The sequence below is a fragment of the Pelmatolapia mariae genome, linkage group LG18 (genome assembly GCF_036321145.2).
Source record: "Pelmatolapia mariae isolate MD_Pm_ZW linkage group LG18, Pm_UMD_F_2, whole genome shotgun sequence".
In the NCBI taxonomy this organism is placed as follows: Eukaryota; Metazoa; Chordata; class Actinopteri; order Cichliformes; family Cichlidae; genus Pelmatolapia; species Pelmatolapia mariae.
In genome coordinates this window covers 11,858,962-11,882,858 of record NC_086243.1, presented here as the reverse complement: position 1 = coordinate 11,882,858, position 23,897 = coordinate 11,858,962, and the positions used below count along the sequence as shown (strand labels likewise).

General features: G+C 39.7%; 1 protein-coding gene across 2 annotated transcripts in view; it reads left to right on the top strand.

Moving 5' to 3' along the window:
• kcnn1a (potassium intermediate/small conductance calcium-activated channel, subfamily N, member 1a) overlaps window positions 1-23,897 on the top strand; it is a 61,543-nt gene that overhangs the window by 13,584 nt on the left and 24,062 nt on the right. For both annotated transcript variants that reach the window (XM_063462973.1, XM_063462974.1), the window contains exons 2-3: window positions 16,867-17,340; window positions 21,109-21,204. In XM_063462973.1, coding sequence (XP_063319043.1) covers window positions 16,867-17,340; window positions 21,109-21,204 — 570 coding nt within the window. The remainder of the gene's footprint in view (window positions 1-16,866; window positions 17,341-21,108; window positions 21,205-23,897) is intronic.

Here is a 23,897-nt window from a genome sequence, read left to right as displayed (position 1 = left end):
TGGCAGAGGAACCTGCAGCAACCTCACCTGTACCTCTCAGGGCTACAGGTAATGCTGAGGCAAGCTTAAGTCACACACCACCTCCAGGAGGAATCAGGAAGTCCACCTGAAAGACAGCTGGAAAACCAATTTACATCATCTACCATCAGCAGCGAGTGGTTGGGTACTTTCTTAAATAGCTGGCTCTAGTAAGTTGGTATACTGTTTTAATAAATTGTCAGGGCGCCAATTTTCAACACCCAGGCAGAATGTAACTGGCAGTTGCCTGCATGGTTATTGCACTAAGGGGCCACACTTTCGTGGTGTTTTTCTTTTTTAATATGTGTTGCAGCTTACAAATTAATTTTTTAAAACTTTGTCGCGTGCCAACTCCCCACCATGGCTCTTTGCTTAATAAATGACCACAGTTAATTTATATGGTAATTCCTGTGAGATGTTAGCCAAGTGATGCCAGGCATATAATGTATCACTGCAATGCATATGCTTTATGGCTAATTAGGTTATTGATCTGAGGCTGGTCCTGCGTTAGGGCATGATCACAACACAAAAGAGTATGAAAGCATGAGTAATGCGGCTTTAAGCAGTCATTTGTCATTCCTTACAATGCCCTAAAGATGCAGATGTGCAGTGATGCTCCACAGTGTGTGCGTGCACGGCTGCAGGTGTGTTCGCGCATGCGTCCTTCTACGTATCTTTGAATATTGTCAAGATGTAAGCTCACTGAGTCATTTCAATATTGCCTGCTGGCTGTTTTCAAATGTTTGTTAAACACAGTGTTTGGAAGGAGTGCAGAGTGCAATAATGGGATGTGAAAGATGTGTGATTTCATCATACTTTTGCTCACACAATCCACTAACACTTTGCTCGCAACTGCCCTTGAAATTTCAAGTTTGGAAAGCTTCTCTCGCCATTGTGAGAATCTGTACGATGTTTGCTTTGTGTGTCGGTGTGTGCGCTCTATTGGTGCATGTGAATGCTGCTCCACTGCTCTCACTAAATGTGCTTTTTCCCCCCTTTCTTCTCTTCAGGTCTTTATGCCTCCAGGTCAAAGTCTGACTGCTGATCCCTTGAGCTACCATAGTGCTTAATTTACAGAACATGATACACAAACTATTTCCCTGCACTACTCATTCACAGCCTCCTCTGGCCACTGATAAATATGCAGTGAAGACAAAAAACCTGATCCGCATCTAGTCAGATGCACCCTGCAGTTAGCGGTTTATAGACAATGTGAATACTATTTGTTACCCTTATACAAACAAGGGCGTTTCTTTGGAAATAAAAAAAAAAGAGTAATCCAAGCACCTAATCAGGAAGACTGTGTATTTGTGTGTATTCTACTGTGTGTGTATGTGTGTAATACATTCAAATTACTGAGGTGTGTGTGCGCACCTGTGTTTTACTATTTCAGCTATAGTGGCTCTTCTCTAACATATGAGCTTTGCAAATTGAAAGAGAATACGAGTTGAGTGAAGCTGCTTTCCTTTGTTACCTCAAATCACCTAGCTGGAGAATATGAAATAGCTGTCATGGATAACACAAGCTGCAGAGAAACAGCTTCTCCACTGGGCATTTCTCTGGTGTGTGTGTGTGTGTGTGTGTGTGTGTGCTCTGCTGCATGTTCTGTGTTTGCACTTGGTTTAAGTATTAAGCGGAAGAGAGTGAGCGAGTGAGTGGGAGGATCGCTTTAGTTTATCATTATCATGTGCGTACCACAGTCAGCGCTTTAACTGGAAAAGGTGACATTAATTCTTTTCCAGCTTCTCATGTAGAAGAGCATATTATCCAGGAATCCTCCACTGTATCACTGCACTGTATTCTTTGCCAGGAATGCTTCCTTGTTTGAGTCATAGCTTGCTTAATTATGCATCTGCAGTAGTCTTTAAAATGAGGATGTGTTAATGGGTTTTGGATTTGGGTTACATTTCTTTTGCGGTTGAATAAATAAAAGCATTAGCAAATACGGTACTGTGCAAAAGTCTTAAGGTGCCCCTCATTTCTTTATTTTTTGATAGGAAAATGGGAAACGGGTGCAGCAATTTATTAAAATGTACAAACAGTAGTCTTCAGGAATAGTTCTCCAGGGCTTCTTTTGTTCTGTTCGCTGTCCAGATTATCTCACATTGCTTCAAGAATGCTGAGGTTTGGGGTCTGGGGAGGCCAATCCATGACTGATAGTGTTGCAGGTGTGTTTTTCTTTTTAGATATGCTTTTACTGGACTGACAGTATTTTTAAAATCAGTCTCATTCTGAAAAATGAAGCCGTTGCCAGTAAGACACTTCCTAGATTGTATTTCATTGTGGACTGAAAAGACAGTACTTTTCTGAGTTCATAATTCCATCGGTTTTGACAAGCTCAACACCGCTGGCTGAAATTCAGCCCCAAACCATGACAGAGCCTCCACCGTGTTTCACAGATGGCTATAGACACTTAATGTTCTCTCCTGATCTCCTCCATAGATATGGACAATGATTTGAAAGCAGACAATATTTAAAGGAAATCTGTGAAAGACCTTCAGAAAGACTGAATAACTAATGCTCAAGACCACTTTAACAGTGGCAGAAAATCTTACTCCATGAAAGAAAATATAAAGACATGAGAGGTGTCTCAAGACTTTTGAACAGTGCAACATGTGAACGTTGCTTTTATTTCTCAGATTTAGTTTTGAGATTTCAACTTCAGTCTGGCTGATGTAAATCTGACCATTATTGCCTTATCATGGATGTAATATTAGTTACATATATTGCTCAAGCCCAGTTCTACATTTAGAGTGTCATAGATTTATAACATGAGATGGATCACATGTATTGTATAAAGTGTAAGCTAGCTGTATAGTTTCAAACCACAAGTATGACTTGAAATCAAGTCATACTTGTGGTTTGTAGTGTTTTCCTCCCTGATTTCCCTTCGTCTATGATAGTGGTCCTATATAGCTGCTCCAGCCTTAAATAATCAGCTTCCTTCTAACTTTAACTCTTAGTGGTCCAGTGGTCTTTGTCTCCACTTTTTCCTCTTTAACCCTTTCATGAACAAAGCTGCTCCACAGCTGTCTCCCGTCTCTTTCTTTGAGAGTTCATTTTCAATCATTTGTTTCTGCTCCCCAGCCACCTCTTATTCTCTGTCACACAGGAAAAAAAGCCTTTTAAATAGAATCAATTTACACTAAGGAGCCCAGGGGGTATTAGAAACTGCAGCACTTAATTTCATAACTTCAAAAAAAGGAAAAAAAAAAATCACAGAGGGAAGCTGCTGTAGCTTAAGGCCGTTAGCACCATTCCCAGAACTTTTATCTTGCTGTAGTATAGTAGGGTGTGGGGTCTGGTTATGGTTCATCTACCTGAAAACAAGATTATGCAGAGAAGAAAGTACAGTAGTGTGTTAAATTTCCTCTGGATGTGTCTCTGGGTGAATTCAAATGCAATGCTTTTCCAACTGGCCTCTGTTTCACTTCACCAGAGAAAAAGGGGGTAGTTCATTGCCAGATAAGGATATTCAATTAGTTTGAGTCTATGGAAGGCTGCTGCAACAGTCAGAGCACGCTGGAGCCGGGTGACATATGGTAAGGGTTCTCTGTTAGAATAGAATAGAAACTCGATATCTTCTCATTTCATCTTGTCACTGTTTCAGTAATTTTCCCAGTGGAATGTCAGGCATATACTGTCTGCTTGAGTAGATATCATTTTTCCTCCTTTTTTCAACAGGAAGACCACATGGAAGATGGCTAGAAGAGGGGGAATGTAGCTGAAAGATTAATTTGGATTTTTTCTCCATTGGTGTTTATTCTCCATAGAAAAATGTGCATAGTGTTTAGGGACAGTTTATTTATTTCAATAATGGTGTGTTTACAATTGTCAGGAAGTTATTTGGCTCTGAGATCCTAAAAAATATGAGAATTCCTCTGAATCCCCATAAGTGCGTCTTTCTCTCCCTTTCTTGTCCTCTAGCTTCTCCTCTTGGCTTGTGTCTTCCTCCCATCATAAATCTCAAGCTGGATGTTTCCAGGCAACTCTCCAGTCAATCTTTACTGAGTTTGTTGCGCTATCGATCTGTCCTGTGCTATAGGTTGTCCTGGCTTCTCTCTCCGCTATTGATGTTTGTGCCTCAGGGAAAGAAAGAAACTGCCTCAGCCTGAATTTACCGGGGGCCAGTTTTCAAATGACTTACAATCACCTCGCAATGAAAATAGAAATTGTCAGGCGGTGCCGTTTATACATTGATGCCGTTGTAAAGTCTCACAGTAGCGAATGAAGCTTTGTAAGAGTCCAAGATTGTGGGATTGTAATGTGGATTATGGGCACTTAAGGGTGATAATGCCACTGTGGAATATAGGACCACTGTGGTGCTATTGGGATGTCAAATAGCCACCCAGGGAGTAGTCACCTAATGAGGCTGGTTTAGTCCACTGGGAACACATAAGCCAGCCATATTTCAAGCTTTTGTGGTTTGGTGTGTTTGTGAGTCTTGTGTCTCTGACCACATGCATTCCTGAGCACGCTGATTAATGGGACAAAAGGTCAATGGCATAAGAAACTATTTAGGGCATAAATCATACAAAACATAATGCCCCATACGTTCCTACATACATTGTTACACATGTAATTTTAAACTACTGGTAGTCCTTGCACTATTGATCACTAGCAACAAACTATTCAATGAAGTTCAAATTCAATTTATTTTATAAGGCCAGGTCACATCATAAATCATCTCAGAGCACTTTACAATCTCATAGAGATTGTAAACCCAGTGATTGTCTATAGGCATTGCTTGGCGGATGTATACATGGATAGGTACCTACTGTAACTGAGCCCTACTTTTTTATAGGCTCCAGCTCTGGAAGTAAAATTCCCATTCATTTGTTTCCATTAGCTTTTCAGAAATGCTTAGATAAAGAATTCTAAGCTGTGACCCAAGCCAAAACTACAAGGTTGGCTTGGATCACGAGAAAAATGTAAAAACACAAGGCAAAAGGTCCACGACTGTGTACATAATTACAAACTCATTCCATAATGCACTGCAAACCCCAGATTCCACCAACCTTGTTATATTTAAACCTTCTCATTATCCTAGTACTCTGTGACGTAATAGATTGTAATATATTTTGCAGCGTGTGAAGAAAAGCATAGCTTAGTTATCGATACAAGTCAGTGCTTTGTTCTTGACCGCAATCACCGTTCTTGTGGTTTCTGGCGTTTTGTACTCACTGAGCCGACGTTTGCAGGTTGAAACATTTGCATTAACAGTGAATTAACAGTGGTATAACATCAAGATGTCGCTGTTTCTATTTAGGATTGAAAGTTATTTTTAAAACAAGTGAGCAACTGTGGTTCCGATAGGAGGACATACCATCATGTTGCAGTGCTGTGTCTTGTTTCAACATCATGGGTCACCATCAAATCTCTATGGAGAATATGAATGGGTTTTTTTTCCCATGCAAAATCTATAGTCGCATACACATACATATATTTACATTCTTGTTTAGCGCTTTCTTTTTCATGCTGCATTGCATCTACCTTGAAAGTCAGATGTTGCTCCTGAGTTCAGTAGTAAAGTCAGAAAAAGAAGGAAAAGCATGATTTATTTAGCTCCTTAGCAAGTTACAGTCATTAATGCATTACTAGCAATACAGCGCAGTGCTTGTTTTGTTGCACTTAAAAACACTACAGCACGTTCACAGGCAGACTCTTTTCACAAATACACAACACTTAAGAATTAGATATCTGCAGCGCAGATGTTGAGTTCGACAGATGTGTGTGGCTGCCGTAGTGTAGTCAATGGCACATTTGAAAAATTCCTGGTTTAACACAAATCCCCTTTGGTTTACATCAGAAAGGACGTCTACTGCCAATTCAAACATGCAGCGCTACCTGCTGTTGCCACTGAAGGCAGCTTTTTCTTAGTTTTGCTAATATTTAAGCACTGCCGCCATCTTGGATTGTTAAGCCGGGGTCTTTGGAACTGCTCTAACCTTGTGTCAGTTAAAATTTCCGACTGGGAATTTGGAAATTGGGAATTTCAACATCTGATTTTAAGTCGCACACACCATCAGCACCATTGTACTCACTGCTTGTAGTTTACTCTACACCTATAACAAAAGTTAAGAAATAAATGACTGGTTTATGTCATCGTGTCGCAAAAAATGAGGCTAAAAGCCCCACTAAAAACACCACTAAACTGAAAGCCAGGCCGCGACTGCTGAAAACCTTCCAAAAGTGCCACCCCACCTTGCAGCTGGTGAGAAATGAGCATTGTGTTTCCTTTGGGAGGCAGTTAATGCTGCTGTATGCCTCTCTAGAATATTAATACCGCCTCTGTTCATTATGGCCAAATATTTGATCATACTTACCATACTAAAAATATTGACTCTTTATTTTGTGGATATATTCACATTTCCTTTCCCTTTGTGTTCACTGTGAGCATGTCCCAGAAACGGATGGCACAGGTCCCCTTTTTGAAAGTTTTTGATGTTGACGTACCCTCTTAAATTGAACCCACTGAATTCAGTTTCAGTTCAGTTTCATTTTATCGTGCCAAAGTTTTTATTGAGGTAATTTAATAGAACAAAAGGAAAGGATGACTGTAGTGCTGTGTGAGAGAAGGTATGATTTCTGGCCAGAAATGTCTCTCACAGAGTTCGTCAAACACCTGTTCTGTCCTTCTAAATGGGTTATTGGCACAAATCTGGAATCAATCAAGCAATCAGGCATAATAGGAGTCTCTGAGGGTGAACTGGGCAATACTGTTGATTAGCTGAAAGAAAGAAGATGCTTTCCTGTTTCTACATGCAGTACTTGATTACAGTAGTTCTAATATATTTACTTCCCAACCATGCAACATTTAAGGATCCACACACGGCCTGATTTAATGTACATATTATTTTACTGTATATTATCAATCTCAGTTCACACATTATGGTCTGTTCTGCAGATGAGTTTGTAACAGCCCTCTCCTTTAATTTGCTGAAAATTAAAATTGTCCCTAATGAGGCAATGGGTGTCCCACAGGAAAAATACCCCTCCTCCCATTAGTTCTAACGCCAATCTCCCCAGGACCTAGATTATAAAGCACACACTCACACATGAAGTAACCTTGTTGGGTCCTAATTATAACAGCTTTGTGTCTCAGTTGAACACAGTGCATTATTAGTCCTAACAATATCACGTTCCCACAGGCGTGTACCTGTGTCCTTCCTTCCGTGAAGGCTTTGTCTTGTTTTTGGCTACTTTTTCTTTCATCTCTAAATGCAGCAAAAAGAGGGCAAGAGGGAGGGTGAGCTTAACAAGACGCCAATAATTGTCTCTGTTATCAAACAGGCCATCAATCTTAATTGCAGGATGCATAGAGAGTGAATTTCCAGACAGTGATTCTAACACTGAGTTTAAAATCTCATGGACAATAACTAAACTCAGTACAAAGAAAACTCAGTACAAAGAAATACAAATCAGACCCCATGCTGTCACTGCAGATGGTTTGGACCATTTGATGGGCGTCTGTATTTGAACCAGCTCCAACCTCAGCAATTTGTATGATAGGATCTAATCCTTAAGTGACAATCTGGGCCACACTCCATACCAGTTGGTGGCGGTAATGCACCTAGAAGTTTTTTGCACACTGCCATAAAAACAGAAGAAGAATAAGGAGTGGAACAGGAGACCGGTAACTCAAAATGCAGAGAAAACACAATTAATGTGGCATTTACAAAGCAGTGAGTCAACAATATAAATCTAATGTGTGCACCATTAGACATGTCTTTGTCTATGATTGGCTTATGATTGAAAATTTACTTAGACAGTAATAATGTCAGTCTGTCTCATGATTCAGATCACTGGATTTTGACTATCTTTTGATGGATATTGTAAGTACAGAAAACTAAATAGCATTTTTTTATATTTTGTTATAGAAGAATGAGGTTGTTACAAAATCCAAGCAAAGTTTTAATTATTTGTATATGCACATAATTATTTGGACAACAGCAGCTTCTGACCTATTTATGTTGGCAAGCCCAGCTTGCCAGGATTCATTTTGCAAAATGAAGAACAAAAGCCTATCACACTGAGAGCAACAGGGCATGCAGTGGGTCTGAAAAACAGAAGCAACAATGCTTCTAGGGTACCAGGTTCTAAAACACACAAAGAAGACCTTCAGTGCTCTCATGGATACAATGTGCCAACTGTCTGAGATGCCAGGTAATACTTTGGTCAGCCTGTCTGGCGTTGCACTTCCACTGTCACTGCTGTGTAACACAAATGTGCTTTATAAGTTGAAAGGTGGTATGTGCACTCACTGAACACTTTATTAAGTACACATTGCCAGTACTGGTTTGTATTACTACTAGCCCTCCACTATTACAGAACTGCCTTATTTGTTTCTGGCATAGATTCAACAAGGTGCTAGAAAAATTTTGGCCCATACTAAAATGACAGAGTTACACAAATTAACTGTGAATTTTTCAGCAGCACTTTAATGATGTGACTCTCCCATTCCACCACATCCCAAAGGTGCTCTCTTATACTGATTTCTGGTGACTCTGGAGACCATACAGTACAGTGTGAATACAGTGAACTCATTGTCATGTTCAAGAAACCAGTTTGAGATGATTTAATCTTTGTGACATGGTGTGTTATTTCGCTGGAAGCAACCATCAGACAACCATCATGGACATGGTCAGCGACATATTCGAGCAGCCAAAAGAAAATATCTCCCACACCCTTACAGCTCAACCACCAGCCTGAACCATCGATATTTCATGTTTTCACATTTACATAAAATTCTGACACTACCATCAAAATTTTGCAGAAGAAATTGAGACTCGCCAGACCAGGCAGCATTTTTCCAATCTTGTTGTCCACTTTTGGTGAGTCCATGTAAATTGCAGTTTCCTCAGTTCTTAGCTGATAAGAGTGCCACTCAGTCTCTTGTGCTGCTTTAACCCTTCTGCTTTAAGGTGTGATGCGTTGAGCATTTAGAGATAGACTACTACATAACTTTGAGCTGAAAGTACGGGAAAAGTAACTCAAACACACATTTCAACCAAACACTCTGGCTATTCTCTGACCTCTGACAAAGCATTTTCACCCAGAGAATTACCATTCACTGGATATTCTCTCTCTCTTTTTTTTCTTTTGGATTTGTGGGAATTCTTTGTAAACCCTAGAGATGTGTGGTGACGTCAAAAAATCCCACTAGATCAGCAGTTTCTCAAAAACTCAGACCAGCCCATCTGGCACCACCAACCATGCCACGTTCAAAGTCACTTATATCACCTCTATTCCCCAATCTGATGCTCTGTTTTAACGTCAGCAGCACATCTTGACCATATCTACATTGTCTTAATAAGCAGTGCAAGAGGTGTACCCATTAACTTGTTACAAACCTGCTCTAGCCTCGCTCCAGACACACGACCAGCTCACCTCAGCGCACTTCAAGTTGTTCAGACATTACAGATTGTATCAGACATGTGAAGTCAGTCCGACTTTACATTTCTGTGTATCCTGTGAGAACTTTGAACGTCTGCTTTCTCCTTACTCCCTAGAACTGCTGTGTCTTCACAAAACACTCAGAATAGCTGTAGCTTATCCCGGAGGCAGACACCCCTACAGAGATATGAGGGCATGAAGTATAAGGTGATAAGGCTGAGCACAAAGAGTCTCACCTTTTCCACTACTGCAAGATAACAGGTTTAAAATCATGGTTTTATTCCTCAGACCTGATGTGTCTAAAGAATATGCTATTCACCTTTAAACATTTAATGTTCCAGCATGATTCATTAAATATATAATTATTTCAATCAGCTCAGCACACAGATAGCTCTGACAGAGTAATTTCCTTTATGAGTGTGGGGCTGCAGCTACTGGTTATCCCCTGTCTTTGCTAGTGCTGAGTAATGATCCACATGCTGGTTAGGGATGGATGGAGGAGCCCTGTTTCCTGCTGGCCTGTCAGAGAAATGTGACAGCGTCTAGTGTGCAGGGACAAACTGGAGAGTGTAGCCTGCAGCTCTCAATCACTCCAGGGGCTGGCAGAGACACCCATAGGGAGCTGTCTGTCTTCTCTTTCATTTATCTCTTTCTGTTTTCACCCTTTTATGTTTCCTCGATTTCTAGATCCCTACCTTACTTTGTCGCTTTTCCCGCGTCTCCCTCATTTGTGACCTTCCTTTCACATCGGACTTGTCAGCATCTGTCGTCTGCTCGCAGATTTTACACAAACACATGGATCTTCTCAAACAATTTCTCCTCGAGCTCGTTTTCGTTGCTTTACGCTGTCTGCATCAATATCCAACCTAATCCAGAGCGTGGCAGAGACTCAGCATGTACTTCTAGCACACATATGCAACACCCCCCCCCCCCCACCCCCCCCCCCCCCGCCACACACACACACACACACACACACACAATTAAACAGACTGGCACCCACGTGCTCAAACTTACAAACACTCACCCAATTAATATTAATAATACACTATTCCATTTTAGAGTATATAAGCCTTCACGACTACAGCACGGGAGAGTGAGGATTTTCTATTTGATTTGAGCTGGATGGAGAATGAAGCAGAGAGGGAGAAATGCAAGACGAAGAGTTGCCATCATTTAAACTGTTCTGCACTGAGGCTTTTCAATTTCATTATAAGTCTCAATTTCAAAAAGCCTGAATGCTACGTGCTGTTCAGCCTAAAATTGAGCTGTTGGTTGGCTGGACAGGCAGCCCCCACCCATGGCTCCTCTGTGGGGTCATCAGGGGATGACAATGGTCCAGCGTGCCTTTCTGCTGTTTAGTCTGGGTGAAGGGAAACATATGAAAAGCAAAGGGGCTCGGGTAGCTGGCTAAGTGGGTGAGAGTATTTTGGAATTGGTTGGGTGCTCTGAGGTTTTGGAAAGCAATGTGAGGACTCTTGGTGTAAAATCTGTGAAGGACTCTTGAGTTATACAAAGAGGAATCCAGAGTTAGATTTTAGTATGTTTAAGTTGTGTGCTATTTTTATTGTGCATATTTTCTGTTTTAATTATCACACTCTGGTTTATTTTTTAGCACTAAAAAAATCCTTCTCTGATACACACTAGCTCATAGTTTACTCTGAAAATATAGATTTTTTTAAATAGATTTTTTAACCCATATGAACAAAACATGTAGGCCATGTCTTTTTAAAAAATTTTTATTTCTTTTTCTTGCTTCTGTTTTTGAACTTTTTCCTTAAATGAGTTTACAACAGCAAGTGGATCATACATTCACTTAAAATAGCCAGCCGGTCCTTGGTTGGTCCTTGACCATAATGAGATTTTTAAACAAAAAAATCTTCAAAACAAAATCTTCGAACAAGTTCCTGCTTCCGTATGGAGGAAGTCTTTCATGGAGTGCCAAGCAAACTCCAACCAGTGACTCTGGAGTTTTTACCCAGTTGATCCCCTCTGATGTATTTAGGCTGAAGCAGTAGTGTGCTTTAGGTCGATGTATTGGAAGAAACTATGATTCTGGCCATAATGTTCCCTGATACTGGCTGCAGCAACTTACTTCATAATTGTCTGTTCAGAATACAGTCTGTCTGTGATTCCCTTACAGTGACCACAGGACCTGCACCATGTCTGAAAACCATTCCTCAGACATGGAGCTTGATTTGACAACAAAGTGGTTTTTCCATTGGAAATGAGACCGTGCACAGTGTTCCAGGGTCACAGTGGTTTCTTTAGTGAAGATAGTAGATTAGTGCCATATTTCCCCTGATTCTATCCACTAAAGAGCCTTTCAAGCTTTGCCTCCTTATTGTGCTTCTCTATCATTGGAAAAAATTGGGTCTTTCCATACTTCCAGCCAAGCTTTCTTCAGGCACGACAAATACCACTTGCACAGTCAACTGGTGTTGGTCATGTTATCAGCCAGGACATCACTGTGGAAGTCCAAAAAACAAAACATTATCAACACAGCAATAAACAGGCTGGTTAAGTAGTGTGTCATAGAACTGATACTGTATGTATGTACCGAATATAGTAATTTACTTTGTTGCTTATTTTTGCAGTTTCCTTCGTTTCAGCGGTTGGCGTTGTCTTTCCATCTTGTGCTGGTGTACAGTTTACAGTGACAGTTTAATTCCCAGGCTTGCAAAATACCTTTAAATCTCTGGCCCTCATGAGCTGAATCTGTCGGGAGTTCTTCTTGCTGATGTTCATCATCTCTGCTCCAATGTGTCAACACACAGGTGTTTAGCCTGACTGTGTGTATTTATAGTCTGAGTATGCCAATGGGCGATCGCAAACAAATGTTTGTTGCTGGCTAATTGTTCCTACAGGTAGTCTGACCAATGAGCAGTGCTCACACCTAGTAAGAACTGCAAATTAACAGATAACTAGAGAGGGGGAGTCTGTACAACTTCTTTTTCTTTTTTGCATTTTTTTTCTGCTAAGTCATTGCAAGTTTTTACAAACCAAGGCCAAAACGTCCAGCATCAAAGGTAAGCAGATGCTCAGCCATAACTTGTGAGTTATATAAAGTATGATGTAGGCTAAAAATGTTGTGCCTTAAATTGTTGAAATCACTAAACACTACCCTAGCAAGTTCAAGGTCTTATGAAACAGAACAAAATGATGGTCATTTTGTTCTGTTCAGAACATGAGATGAGCAGGATATACAGTTGGGTGTGCCTAATTTTGTACCTGCCAAGAAGAGCCTTTATAATGTTTTTTTTTTTTTTTTTTTTTTTTTAATTTTTTGCTTTTAATTCAGTTTCAGTTCATTCACAGAGTGCTTTTTTTCTTCTTCTTTCAGTTTAGTTTTGTGTTTGAAAATGTTTAGATTTAGTTTATTTTTTTCTCTTATTAATTTCAGCTTCAATTTTAACCTCTCTAATTATTATTGGATGGAGGTTATATGTCGAAGAGAAGATATATGAACATCAGTACAGATATTACAGTAAAAGCGCAGAAGTTTTTGAAAGCAGCTGACTCGGCCTTGCACACATACAAACATGTAAATAAATACGTCATCAGGCAAGTTTCGATTTTTTCTTTTCTTTTTTGTACCTGATCAACAAACTTAAAAACTAAGGATCTTTCATAATAACTAACTGAAACTTTACACCGATTTATTTTTTTTTTTCTTAAGTCTTTTTTTTTTTGTGTGTGTGTATTTTTAGTTTTAAGGTTAGTTTTAATTAAATATAATGACCTTTCTATGAATTTCCTAATGTGGGAGTATGGCATTCCAAAGCTCAGCGTAATTTGTACTGCATGATAGGGCTGTTCATTTAATTTATTTTCACTGGAGGTGAACATTTGCTTCATAAGAAGTCACACCCGTGTGCAGGTTGGGACAAAACACTCGTGCAAATCAGGTTGGACCCTAGGCAGCAGAAGCAGGAAGTCGCGGAGCAGGTGGGCGTTCACAACGCTTTTAGACTGGAGAGTGTGCCCGTCACATGCGGTCAGCAGGGTCCATATTAATGCTAATGACCCGTTTTAAGCCAGTAGTTTAGTAAAAGATCTGCAACGAGAGGCTGCGTTCACTGAGCGTCCGACACGTGAATGACAATGGTAAGCGAGAGAGAGAGCGCTTGGATTGCGCAGCGCTGCCCTGCGCTGCTGCATTTCTTACTTTTTAAACGTACTATTTAAAAAAAATTTTTAATTTGACTGAAATGAATGAAAATGTTTGCATGGAGCGGTCTGGGTGATTTGCAGTGGAAATTGTGGAAAAGGTCAGAGTGACTAATTTAGATTTTTCAAAACTTGCTCAACAGTTTCTAGTGACTGTAATTAATCTGTTGGAAATATTTCAACATGAAATGCTATCAAAATTTTCAGCCATGCAACTGAGTGAAAGGGGCGTGTTTATGGTGGAAAGTAGATACCACCAGGAGAAAGGAGAGAGGACTACACTGGCCGGGTGGCACTCTATCAGGCTGGTTTATTAGTTTAGTCTATTGAAGTAAGCATACTAACACACACTGATTTACAGACGCACTCAAAACACGAGGATGACTGTCAGGAAAAAAGCAATCTTATTATCTTATTATATCAAAATACTTCTGTGTTGGACGCCCTTTTTACTGTACATCCTCACAGAAATCCACAAGCTTGAAGTAGTGGTCTTCAGTGAGTCTCTGTGATATAATTTTTTTTGTCAGCTTTTATAGTTTGCCATCCATATTTGCATATCAAGCATCTCAGGAAGTTTGACTGAGACTAAAAATAACACAGGATCAGCAAGAAGTGAAACTTCAGTGTTATTTACCTCCCACACAAAAGTTGGAAATTATCTCTTGAGAATGAGTGACATCATGTTTATAACATTTAAAACCAAAGGAATAAGGATATTTTGCAGTTGCTCGCCAGTTACTATGACAATCCCAAGCATTTAAAGAGAGGCTTTTCTGCTTTGGATCTTAATGCTAGTAAAAAGACTTTATTGATGCATTGGTAATGACTTTTGAAATATTTATTAGAATTTAATAAAATGGCTTTCTAAATACAGACTGCTTATGGTTGAGATCGATCCAGCTGTATTTTGCGGGATGATTCAGCTCTGCTGTTTCTCTTCTGACGCACTCTGTACATATCTTTGGTTCTTTGGTGATATTTTTGACATTTGCGTCTCAAGAATTTAGAGTATTGTGGAAAAAGTCCCTTTCTGCTTCTCCATGAAACATGTCTTTGGATGGAAGCATGACATGCTCTAAAACCTCCTGGTTGAGCGGCTGTGTTGACTTTGGCCTGGATAAAACACAGTGGACCAACTGCCAGCAGACAACATGGCCCTCAACATCATCAGACTGCAGAAACTTTACACTGGGTTTTAAAACACCCTGGATATTTACTCTACTCCACTCTTCCACTAAACTCCAGGACCTTGATTTCCAGATAAAGTGCAACATAGCATAGAGATGCTGTGGTTAGCAATTTTGCCTCACAGCACAGATCTGCTGGGTTTGAATCCGCTGGCTGTCTGGCTTGGGATGTTCTGTGTGTACTAATAATAATTTGAGATACTGGATTTCTGTTGGGCCATAATGAGTAATCATTTGAAATTTATATTTAAAAATTACTTTTTTGAGATGCCCTATTGTATTGGGTTATGTTGACTGCTTCAAGGGTTTCCTGAAGCAGAGGAAGCCCGAGGAAGGCATAATTTGTGTGAAATCTTTTCAAACTTTACTTGACACTGAAATAAATCCATATTTGGGGATTCTAATCCTCGATGTCAATAAGATGCAAACTGTTAGAATTAATTTAAATTCATTCACAAGACCCTTTTATCCAAGAAGCTTCTGCGGGGAAAGTTAGATTAGGAAAATTCAGCTCCTCCTGTTCTAATTATATCCTCTTCCATCATCTTTGGTAGGACTGCCATATCAGCATCTAATTCTGCAGTCTTTCCTGTCATTCAAATGTAAAGTTCACTCACTTCAGTCTTCACAAGTGTACAGAGGTCCTAATGGCACAGATTAAAAAGCAATTTAATACAGGAAAGGGGATTAGAAACACTATGGGCTGCACTTATCCTTAACCTTTAGTCCTGTTCTCATGGAGCCACAATATGTGCAAGACGATAGCATCACAGGACCAGAGTTAGTAAATTTCCATTAGGGCTGCCCTTCTGTATTCCCACCAGCACATTTAAAGGCATTAGGCATGCTTTGTCAGGGCTGATAAAAAAGGGCCAGCAGTGCTATCGCACACCCCCGACTTGTTTCGGAAAAAGCACTGTTCCATGTGAAGTTTTCATAACCCATTATGATAATCGGCCCAAGTCTCTGAAGGGCAAGGGATAGACCGGCAGATAGATGCTTCTGGGGTGACTGCTCTATAGTCTCTGCATGGATTGAACATTTTCTGTCTGCGTTGCCGGGGCAGAAACTCATTCCTATCTACCAAGAACAGCAGAAGTGATATAGGACTCAGTAAAAGAGGAGGCACATCTCATAGCATTGGGTTAGAAGGTGATTTTAAAAGCGAAAGAGAAAAAAATTAGTCCCCATCCCCCTTATAATGAAGAATATACTGTTTTCAGTGGTGAAAACTTAATATTTTCACAAGGATGCTTGCGTCATCCTTTGTTCTTCAGTTTTCCTGTAAGCTTGCTGTGCCTTCAACAGACATGAAACACAATAAACACTTTATACTGTTTTGTTAAATTAGTGAGAAGCTGGGACGCCTGAATTAAGGAGATCCGTGTTATTTTTTTTCTTCTTCTTCTTCTCCTCTTTTGGGCAGCTAGCTGCTCATCTCTGCAGGGGAAAAATGTTTGTCTGACAGGAAACAGGGCCATGCTGCACATTAATCATTTATATCTAAATTTGTGCTGCGCAAAGATTCAATTTTCTGCACTTTGTAGGGTCCAATATTGGTTATATGGTTTTATTTATACATCAAAAACCCTTTCATCCATTATTTATTTATTTTGAGCCATTCAGTTTGGATGGCATTTCTTGAAGGGGAGCTAATATGTATGGGAAAAACTCCACAAAAAGAGGGCACCAAATGTTTAACAGGAAAATTCATGCTTTTACTACTCACAAAAACAGGCTGTTCTTAATGAAGAGCTGTAACTTGGTTAGAAGCTATCAGTTTGTTACTCAAGGAAAAACCCTCCATATGTGGGACTTTGAAACCAGAACTATTGCTATTTTGATTCATGCTGTACGCTTGGACACATGTCCTGCTAAGCACTAAATTTGTCTCCTTTTATAACCAATATTGTTTTGCAAGATCCTCTCGTCTCCGTGCCCTCTCCAGAGCTGCAGTGATGTAACTCCCACATCAATGCTCTATTTAAAGTCTAAACCTGTGCGTCTCTTCAACCTGCTGTCAGTTTTTATTTATTTATTTATTTTTATAAAGTTGTGGTAGTATTGTGCTAATTCCTTTGCTTCCTGTTCACAGGCCAATACTGAGCAGAAGAAGCTGAGCCATGCTGGATCCAAGCCCTCCCTCTCTGAGAGCTGTGGCCGACTCCCTCAGATAGCCATGAACACCTGCAAGTACAATGGCGGAGTGGTGAGACCACTAGTGGGCAGCCTGGCGTCCTCGTCGCGCCGCAACCTTGCGGAGCTCGACTCGGAGACGCAACCCTTGCAGACGCTGCACAGCTCTGGCCTGGAGGTGGTGGTGTCCAAGGGCAACGGCGGCGAAGACCCCAGCAAGGCATCCAACGAGAGCTTGGTCAGGGAGGGCAGTGGGCGGGGCGGTGGGCGGGCTCCCCAGAAGAAGAACAGGGACATTGGCTACAAGCTCGGCCACCGGAGGGCGTTGTTTGAGAAGCGGAAACGGTTAAGCGATTACGCTCTAATCTTTGGGATGTTTGGGATTGTTGTCATGGTGACAGAGACGGAACTGTCATGGGGGGTTTACACTAAGGTAGGTTGTGCGTGTGTGTGTCTGTGTGTGTGTGTGATGCATGAGTGGGAGCCCTGTGTGTTGTCACTTCTATTGTTATGTTTGAGTTGTGTGGGGTTGGCAGCTGTCAGTTTCATGAAGAGTGATTATTAGCACAGACACTGACGTACAGTATGCAACAAAGCAACTGGGAGTATTGCTCCAATAGAAGTAAAAAGAAGTGTCATGTGATCTGCACAATGACTAATAGACTATTTATTCTATTAAAAGATATTGTCTTTTTGGAACTTGTTTTGTCTTTTTGGGTTTTTTTTGCTGGTAGGTCTATTTTTGTCACTACTTAAAAGTTTTACTTATTGGCATTAGATTGGCACGCACCCAAAGGACTGATTCCATTGCTATTGCCATTATTGGCAGAAGGAAACTGGGATAGTGGAGCAAAGCGGACAACAAGAGCCATAAAGATTTAGACAAAGAGAGATAAAGACATGTAGAAAGGAAGAGGTCGGCAAGTGAGAATAAAAGGTGGGAATGAAGTTCCAGGTTTTTCAAACTGCATCAGTTTGTAGGAGTGGCGATGACACAGCACACTCTAGAGACAAGAGGGACTCTTGAGCGAGGACATTGGCAAGGCAGTGTGTTTTCAGGGTCACTGTGGTGACCAAGCTACCACCCCTTGGCCCGTCATTGTCCATCAGTGTCAAACAGTCAATCCTAGTGTGTCATATTTGGGGGAAGAATATCCTTCACTTAGTGCGGCACAACTCCCACCACATTATTTATTAGGCTGTTTACTTTGGAGCTGACACTGCAGCAGTATGATAGGTCACAGAGCTGTTTTCTTTCTTCTCTGGAGTCAGTAAAAACAAAGTAGGATAGAAGACCTAGTGTTTGAAAATTTAAGTGCATGGTCTGTTGACTGTTCTCAAGCCTTGAGTTTTGAGCTGTCACAAGCAAGGAATGGATCTGACTGAGAACCTGATGAATGGATGCCATAATACTAGTTTCATACTACCATGCACCTAAACACAAAGCACTCTTCCTGACACAACCCCAAGGGGACAAAAAGCCCCCAGGTTTCTCCGACTGGAAGTGAGCTACTGACCTTTAGAATGCCAAGCAAATCTGTATACCACTACAGAGCCGTCCCACTTACTTAAACTTCTTTATTTTAAAAAAAAAAAACACACAAAAAAAACCACTTGAACATTACAACAGTGACATTTCTGTAAATAAAAGCAACAAAAGTACAGAGCAGAAAATCTTAACATTATGTTTTGCTGACAGGCACAGACTGAGATGTTAGGATGATTGCTGAGTGGACTGCTAAAGTTTACTATGAGGTATAACGTTTGTTACATTACATTAGCTTGAACATTCACATAACATTAGCATTTGCAAACATGTGTGTCACAGCTGATCTCCAGGATAACATAAAGAGAACGACCCTTTGGAGGTTGTTAATATGATCTAATACTTAACTGACTTGAATTCTTTGAAAAAATGTGGATGTCAGTCTTTTAAGGGCTTCACTAAAGTGGAAAAGGCTCGTTTGCATGTTGCTTTTGTAAATCACTTAGCCTATCACCTCTCGGTCATTCTCCCCTTAAATGCAAAGTACTTCCATACCCGACTCATACTCTCTATAGATAGATAAGGACACTGGAAGGCCCCCTGTCAGTTCTATAAGAACTGCAGCTTTGGCATATACGTTGCCTACATTACTAAAACAAAACGAGCACTTTCGCAGTTTGCAGAATGTTGGTATTATCTGGTCACATAATCTAAGGTTGCTGCATGCTCATATGATCGCATATCCTCCTTTATTGTCCTTTTTTTTAATCCTCGTGTACAAAATGTTGATTTAAACTCTTAAGAAAGTGCTCAACAAAGTTCTAGTTCAAAAAATATTTTTTCTTGTACTTTTTTTTTTTTTTTTTAAGTCAATTTGACTTCTTTCTACAAACAGTGGACTTGCCCCTTACTGGCCTTAGAAGTAATTCTGGTTTAAGGGGCTACTGCTTTTTCTTTGTTGATCTTTTACAGTCAGTCATAAATGAGCTTATAGTAAATAAACCACTTTCCGAACAAGACTTTTTTTTCACTGTCAGCAAAAAGAGAGGCATGCAGCAAGCATTTGTGAAAATTTTAAAGCTGAAAATGCATAATGAATCATTAATTATTCATATGATGTGCTTGTCTTAATGGGTATTTTTACTTTATGTATGCAGGATTGGAGTGTGCTAACTGTCATGGTAATCATTATGGTCAATTAGAAGATTTTCAATATTTTGTGAATGACATACTGAAATTCTTTAAAAAGCGTAAATTTTTTCCTTTAAAAAAGGGATAGATTTTGTTTTTGCCTGTTTGTGTCTGTGTGTGCATTTTAATTGTGTTCTTTCTTTCATATGTGTGTGAGGAAGGGTTTGTGTCTCTAAAATATAGTAAGTTGGTGGGGTAATCTATAGGATGATTTATGGGGTTTTAAGAAAGTCAATAGATTTGTCTGTGACTGTTACTGAGTTTTGTTCGGTCCATTCATCATACTGACCTCAGCTGAAATGGAAATGACCTAATGTCTCCGAGCAGCACCGCAGCCTTCCCACATCAGACAGGTAGCATGTGCTGTGGCTGGTCCATTTTTCCATCTCACGTTCCGTCATGGAGCAGACACTCGCGGCTCAGCAAAGGTTTTCTAAGCCCTGAAGGAGGGAACATGTAAAGAGGCAGTGAGCACTGGGACTTAAAAATCCTTGAACCTCTGGCACGTGGATTAATTGGTTTACTCTGTATTATTTCATCAGGGACTTTCAAAACAATTTCAGACATTAGAATGTCTTGAGAACATGTCGCCAACCTGAGGGGCAAAGCAATCTAGTTGATGGCTAAAAATAATTCTGTAATATGGACCACCAAAGGACAACATATATTGAGAAGCAAGGACTGTCATCTCACTGGCAATTATGAATGATATTTCCACTTGGTTTTTTTAATCGTTTGCCGTCAGTGTTGTTATTGTAATAACAACACTATGATCATTAGCCTGCTGCAGAGCAGCATTTTTACACCATGGTTGTTAAATTGATTTATCAGTTGGCATTTTACCAACATAGAAGGTTGGGGGAGGATTTGAGTAGCACAGGTTCTCATTTTCTAGATCTACGGCCCCCATGTACAAACGCGTACACACATACAAAGAGCTTTCCTGCGTGAGCATCCAGCCGGCCTATTTATCACCAGCAGTGCTCATTGTGCTGGCCCCCCTGCTAATACCATCCTTGCCTTTTCTGCACCTACCATTAAGTGGAAAGTCCCCCTGTTAGTGCTGGGCTTTGATTAATTGGTAGTTTAGATGGTGGGAAATGGTGTCCATAGATAATATCAGGCTACACCTCCACCTGCAGCTGTATTGTTTAGCAACATCCTGACTGCGCTGTTCGTGAAACCCCATTATGTGGGCTCTTGTTGGGCTTCAGCTAATACGTAGCGTGTGTGCGTGTATATGTGTTAGTGTGTGTTTGAGGGTGCTATGTATAGATGCAGTTGTGTAGTGTCATCTGTATACATATAGCTATACCATAGAGGTTAAAATGACATGTATATATCTTATTATTTTAAACCTAGAAAATATGAGTTGTGTAATGGTGAACACTCTTTGACTGTAATGTTGTACTCCTACAGTATATATGATACTCTATGATGTTTGCACATATTAAGAGAATGGTTTTCATTTTGGTGGCTATTTCTAATATTGTCTCTCATGTCCTTTTTTTTTTCTCACCCTAGGAATCTTCATACTCATTTGCACTGAAATGCCTTATCAGCCTTTCCACTGTTATATTGCTTGGTCTTATAATAATGTACCATGCCCGGGAAATCCAGGTGAGTACACTGCAGAAAAAGTAACCTTGTTTATTCATTTACCTTTTGAGATCAGTGTGGCAGAAGTTAAATATTATAAAACCTGATTTTAAAAAGTCTGTTGGGAATTCAGTTTCTACTGGCAAAACTACGCTAAATACAAATCGCTTATTCTTTTTTTGTCTTTAACTGAAATTGAAGCAGACAGTTCAGTGTAACCTTAAAGCACCCAAAGATAAACTTTTGAAGCTTAAAAAAATGTTGAACTGTAAAAAGTGCTTGATTGTAACCACTTTACCCCCACCAACCCGTGTAATTTTGCTTCTAAGGAGCTGGACTTTCTTGTCATTTTTAGTGGTCTTGAGCAATAGTTCTCAAAGCTAATTTTTTCAGCATTTTTCTTTGGACATTGGCTGGTTTCTGATCAATTTTCAGACCAGTCTTTGTACCTGACCTTTTTCAGATAATTTTTTTTCTTTCTTTTGTAAGCCTGTCCCAAAGATACAGTTTGACAGTCATAAGAGTATTTTGGCACCAACAAGGTGATTCCCAGTGAGATGTTAACTTTCAACATGGTGTGCATACATTAAAAGTACCTGAAAACTATGACCTTAAGAAAAAAGAAAAAAGCCAAATCTGAACTGGTTAAATTTCCATCATTATGTATGTGGGAAATCAGAAGAGAGGTATAATGTGAGTGTCTACAGCTAACTGTAAAACAAGGTGGAGGCTCTGTCATGGTTTGGTGCTGCATTTCAAAAATGTACAGTCAGACTTTGAGTCACCAGTCCATCTGGAAACATTTGATTGACAACAGCTAATTTTTCAGCATGACAGTGACCTCAAGCACTGCCAGTGCTGTAAAAAATAAACCTGAATAGAAAAGCACACAGTTTAACACTATCAGTCATGGATTGGCCTCCCCTGAGCCCGGGCCTTAACATTATTGAAGCAGTGTGGGATCATCTTCACAGGGAACGGAACAAAAGGCAGAAACATCCAAAGATGGGCTTTGAATGTCATTCAAGAAGCCTAGAGAACTATTCCTGGAGACTACTTCAAGAAATTAAAAGAAAGCTGCCTGAGAGAGTTTAGGCTGTGATGAAGAATAAAGGTGTTGATACCAAATATTGACTTTAAAGCTTGTTGGAAGTGTACAAACTGTGTGCTGTATTTCCATGTACATTTGCACACATTTTAATGAATCGCTGCACCTATGTTTGTAGCAAAATGTAAAGTAATGAGTACTGTACATGTGGTGTACCATAACTAATAAGAGACAATACTTATTTGATTGATTGATTGATTGATTATACTTTATTCATCCCGAGGGAAATACTGTTCCCTCGGGAACATACTGTGTATGAAATATCTTATATTAGTTAGTGACTGCAAAGAGTCATTGTGATTTTGTGATAAAGTTTTTCATTTAATTTTTATTATTACCTTTCACTGAGCCTGTTCTCAGTCTCAGGGTGTGAAATATTGCTGTGCTGTCAGAGCCTCTGATGTCTCAGATTCATACAGGATGTCTCGTAGTGTTGGTCCTGTGATACGCATGTAGAAATCGTGAGAGGTCTCACTCCAAAATCATTCACAGAAAATGTAGACAAGTGGAAACAAAACTAAACAGGAGAGAAACAGGACCACAGCAATCTCCAACTTACGATTTAAACCACAGCCAGTTAAATAAGTATTGGAAACATTTGATAAAATGACATTTTTATAGATGTTTATAGGTGGAATAGTCAGTATTAAGTGTTTGCAATTGTCTGTTTGATTCAAATCAATAAAATTCCATAAATAAAATGATCAGTTTATGCTCTATTAATGATTGTGGTTATAAATTGTTACTAAATAGTTTACACAAACAAAACTGATATCATAGTAGATGTTTTTGTTAAATTAAGATACTGATTAAATTAATACTGAACTAAATACTGACAATTCCTACAAACCCCGTTGTCTGTACAAAGGCAGTGTAGGAAAACTATGTCACTGTACACTCTGATACATCATTAATGCAATCCTGAGTGCGACAATTAGTATTTTATATTGCTAAGAGGATGGTGGAGAAAAAAGGGCAACAGGTAACAATGGGAGATGGACTACTTTGTCTTTCTAAAGAAAGAAAATGACCCAAAACAGTAAAGACCTGGCCAGAAGCAAAGAAGAGTAACCTACATGTGCAGCATATTCACAGGAACCTCTGCAGCAGTATTAGGCTGAATGTTTTGTTGCCACTGTAGAGAAAAACCTATCTTAAATTAAATCCGTTAACCCTTTAAACCCCAAACCACAAAACAATTGACAGATTTCAATTGTTTTTTTTTCTCAAAAATGTTGTTTATTGAACCTTCTCACAATTTTTGTAAAAATTATGCTTAAAGATTTATTGCGCAATTTAGGTTTTCCAGTGGGGGGGAAATCACTCTTAAATGACTCTTAAGTTGTTGTCCAGAAACACTGTATTATTTATTTGCAAACAGTATTCTTGATGAATCTATACATTTTTTTTCTGTTTTATTGTATTGGAGTTTCTGTAAATTTTTCCTGGGATAACTAGAACTACTGCATGACATCTCATGCTCCGTATATTTATTATGTATTTGCCCTTAGCTTATTTGAGTCTTAGAGGTGTGTTGTTTATAAATCGAAACATAAGACACCTATGCTACTCTTGTCTGCTAGCTTGATTTACAAAGATCAGCCAA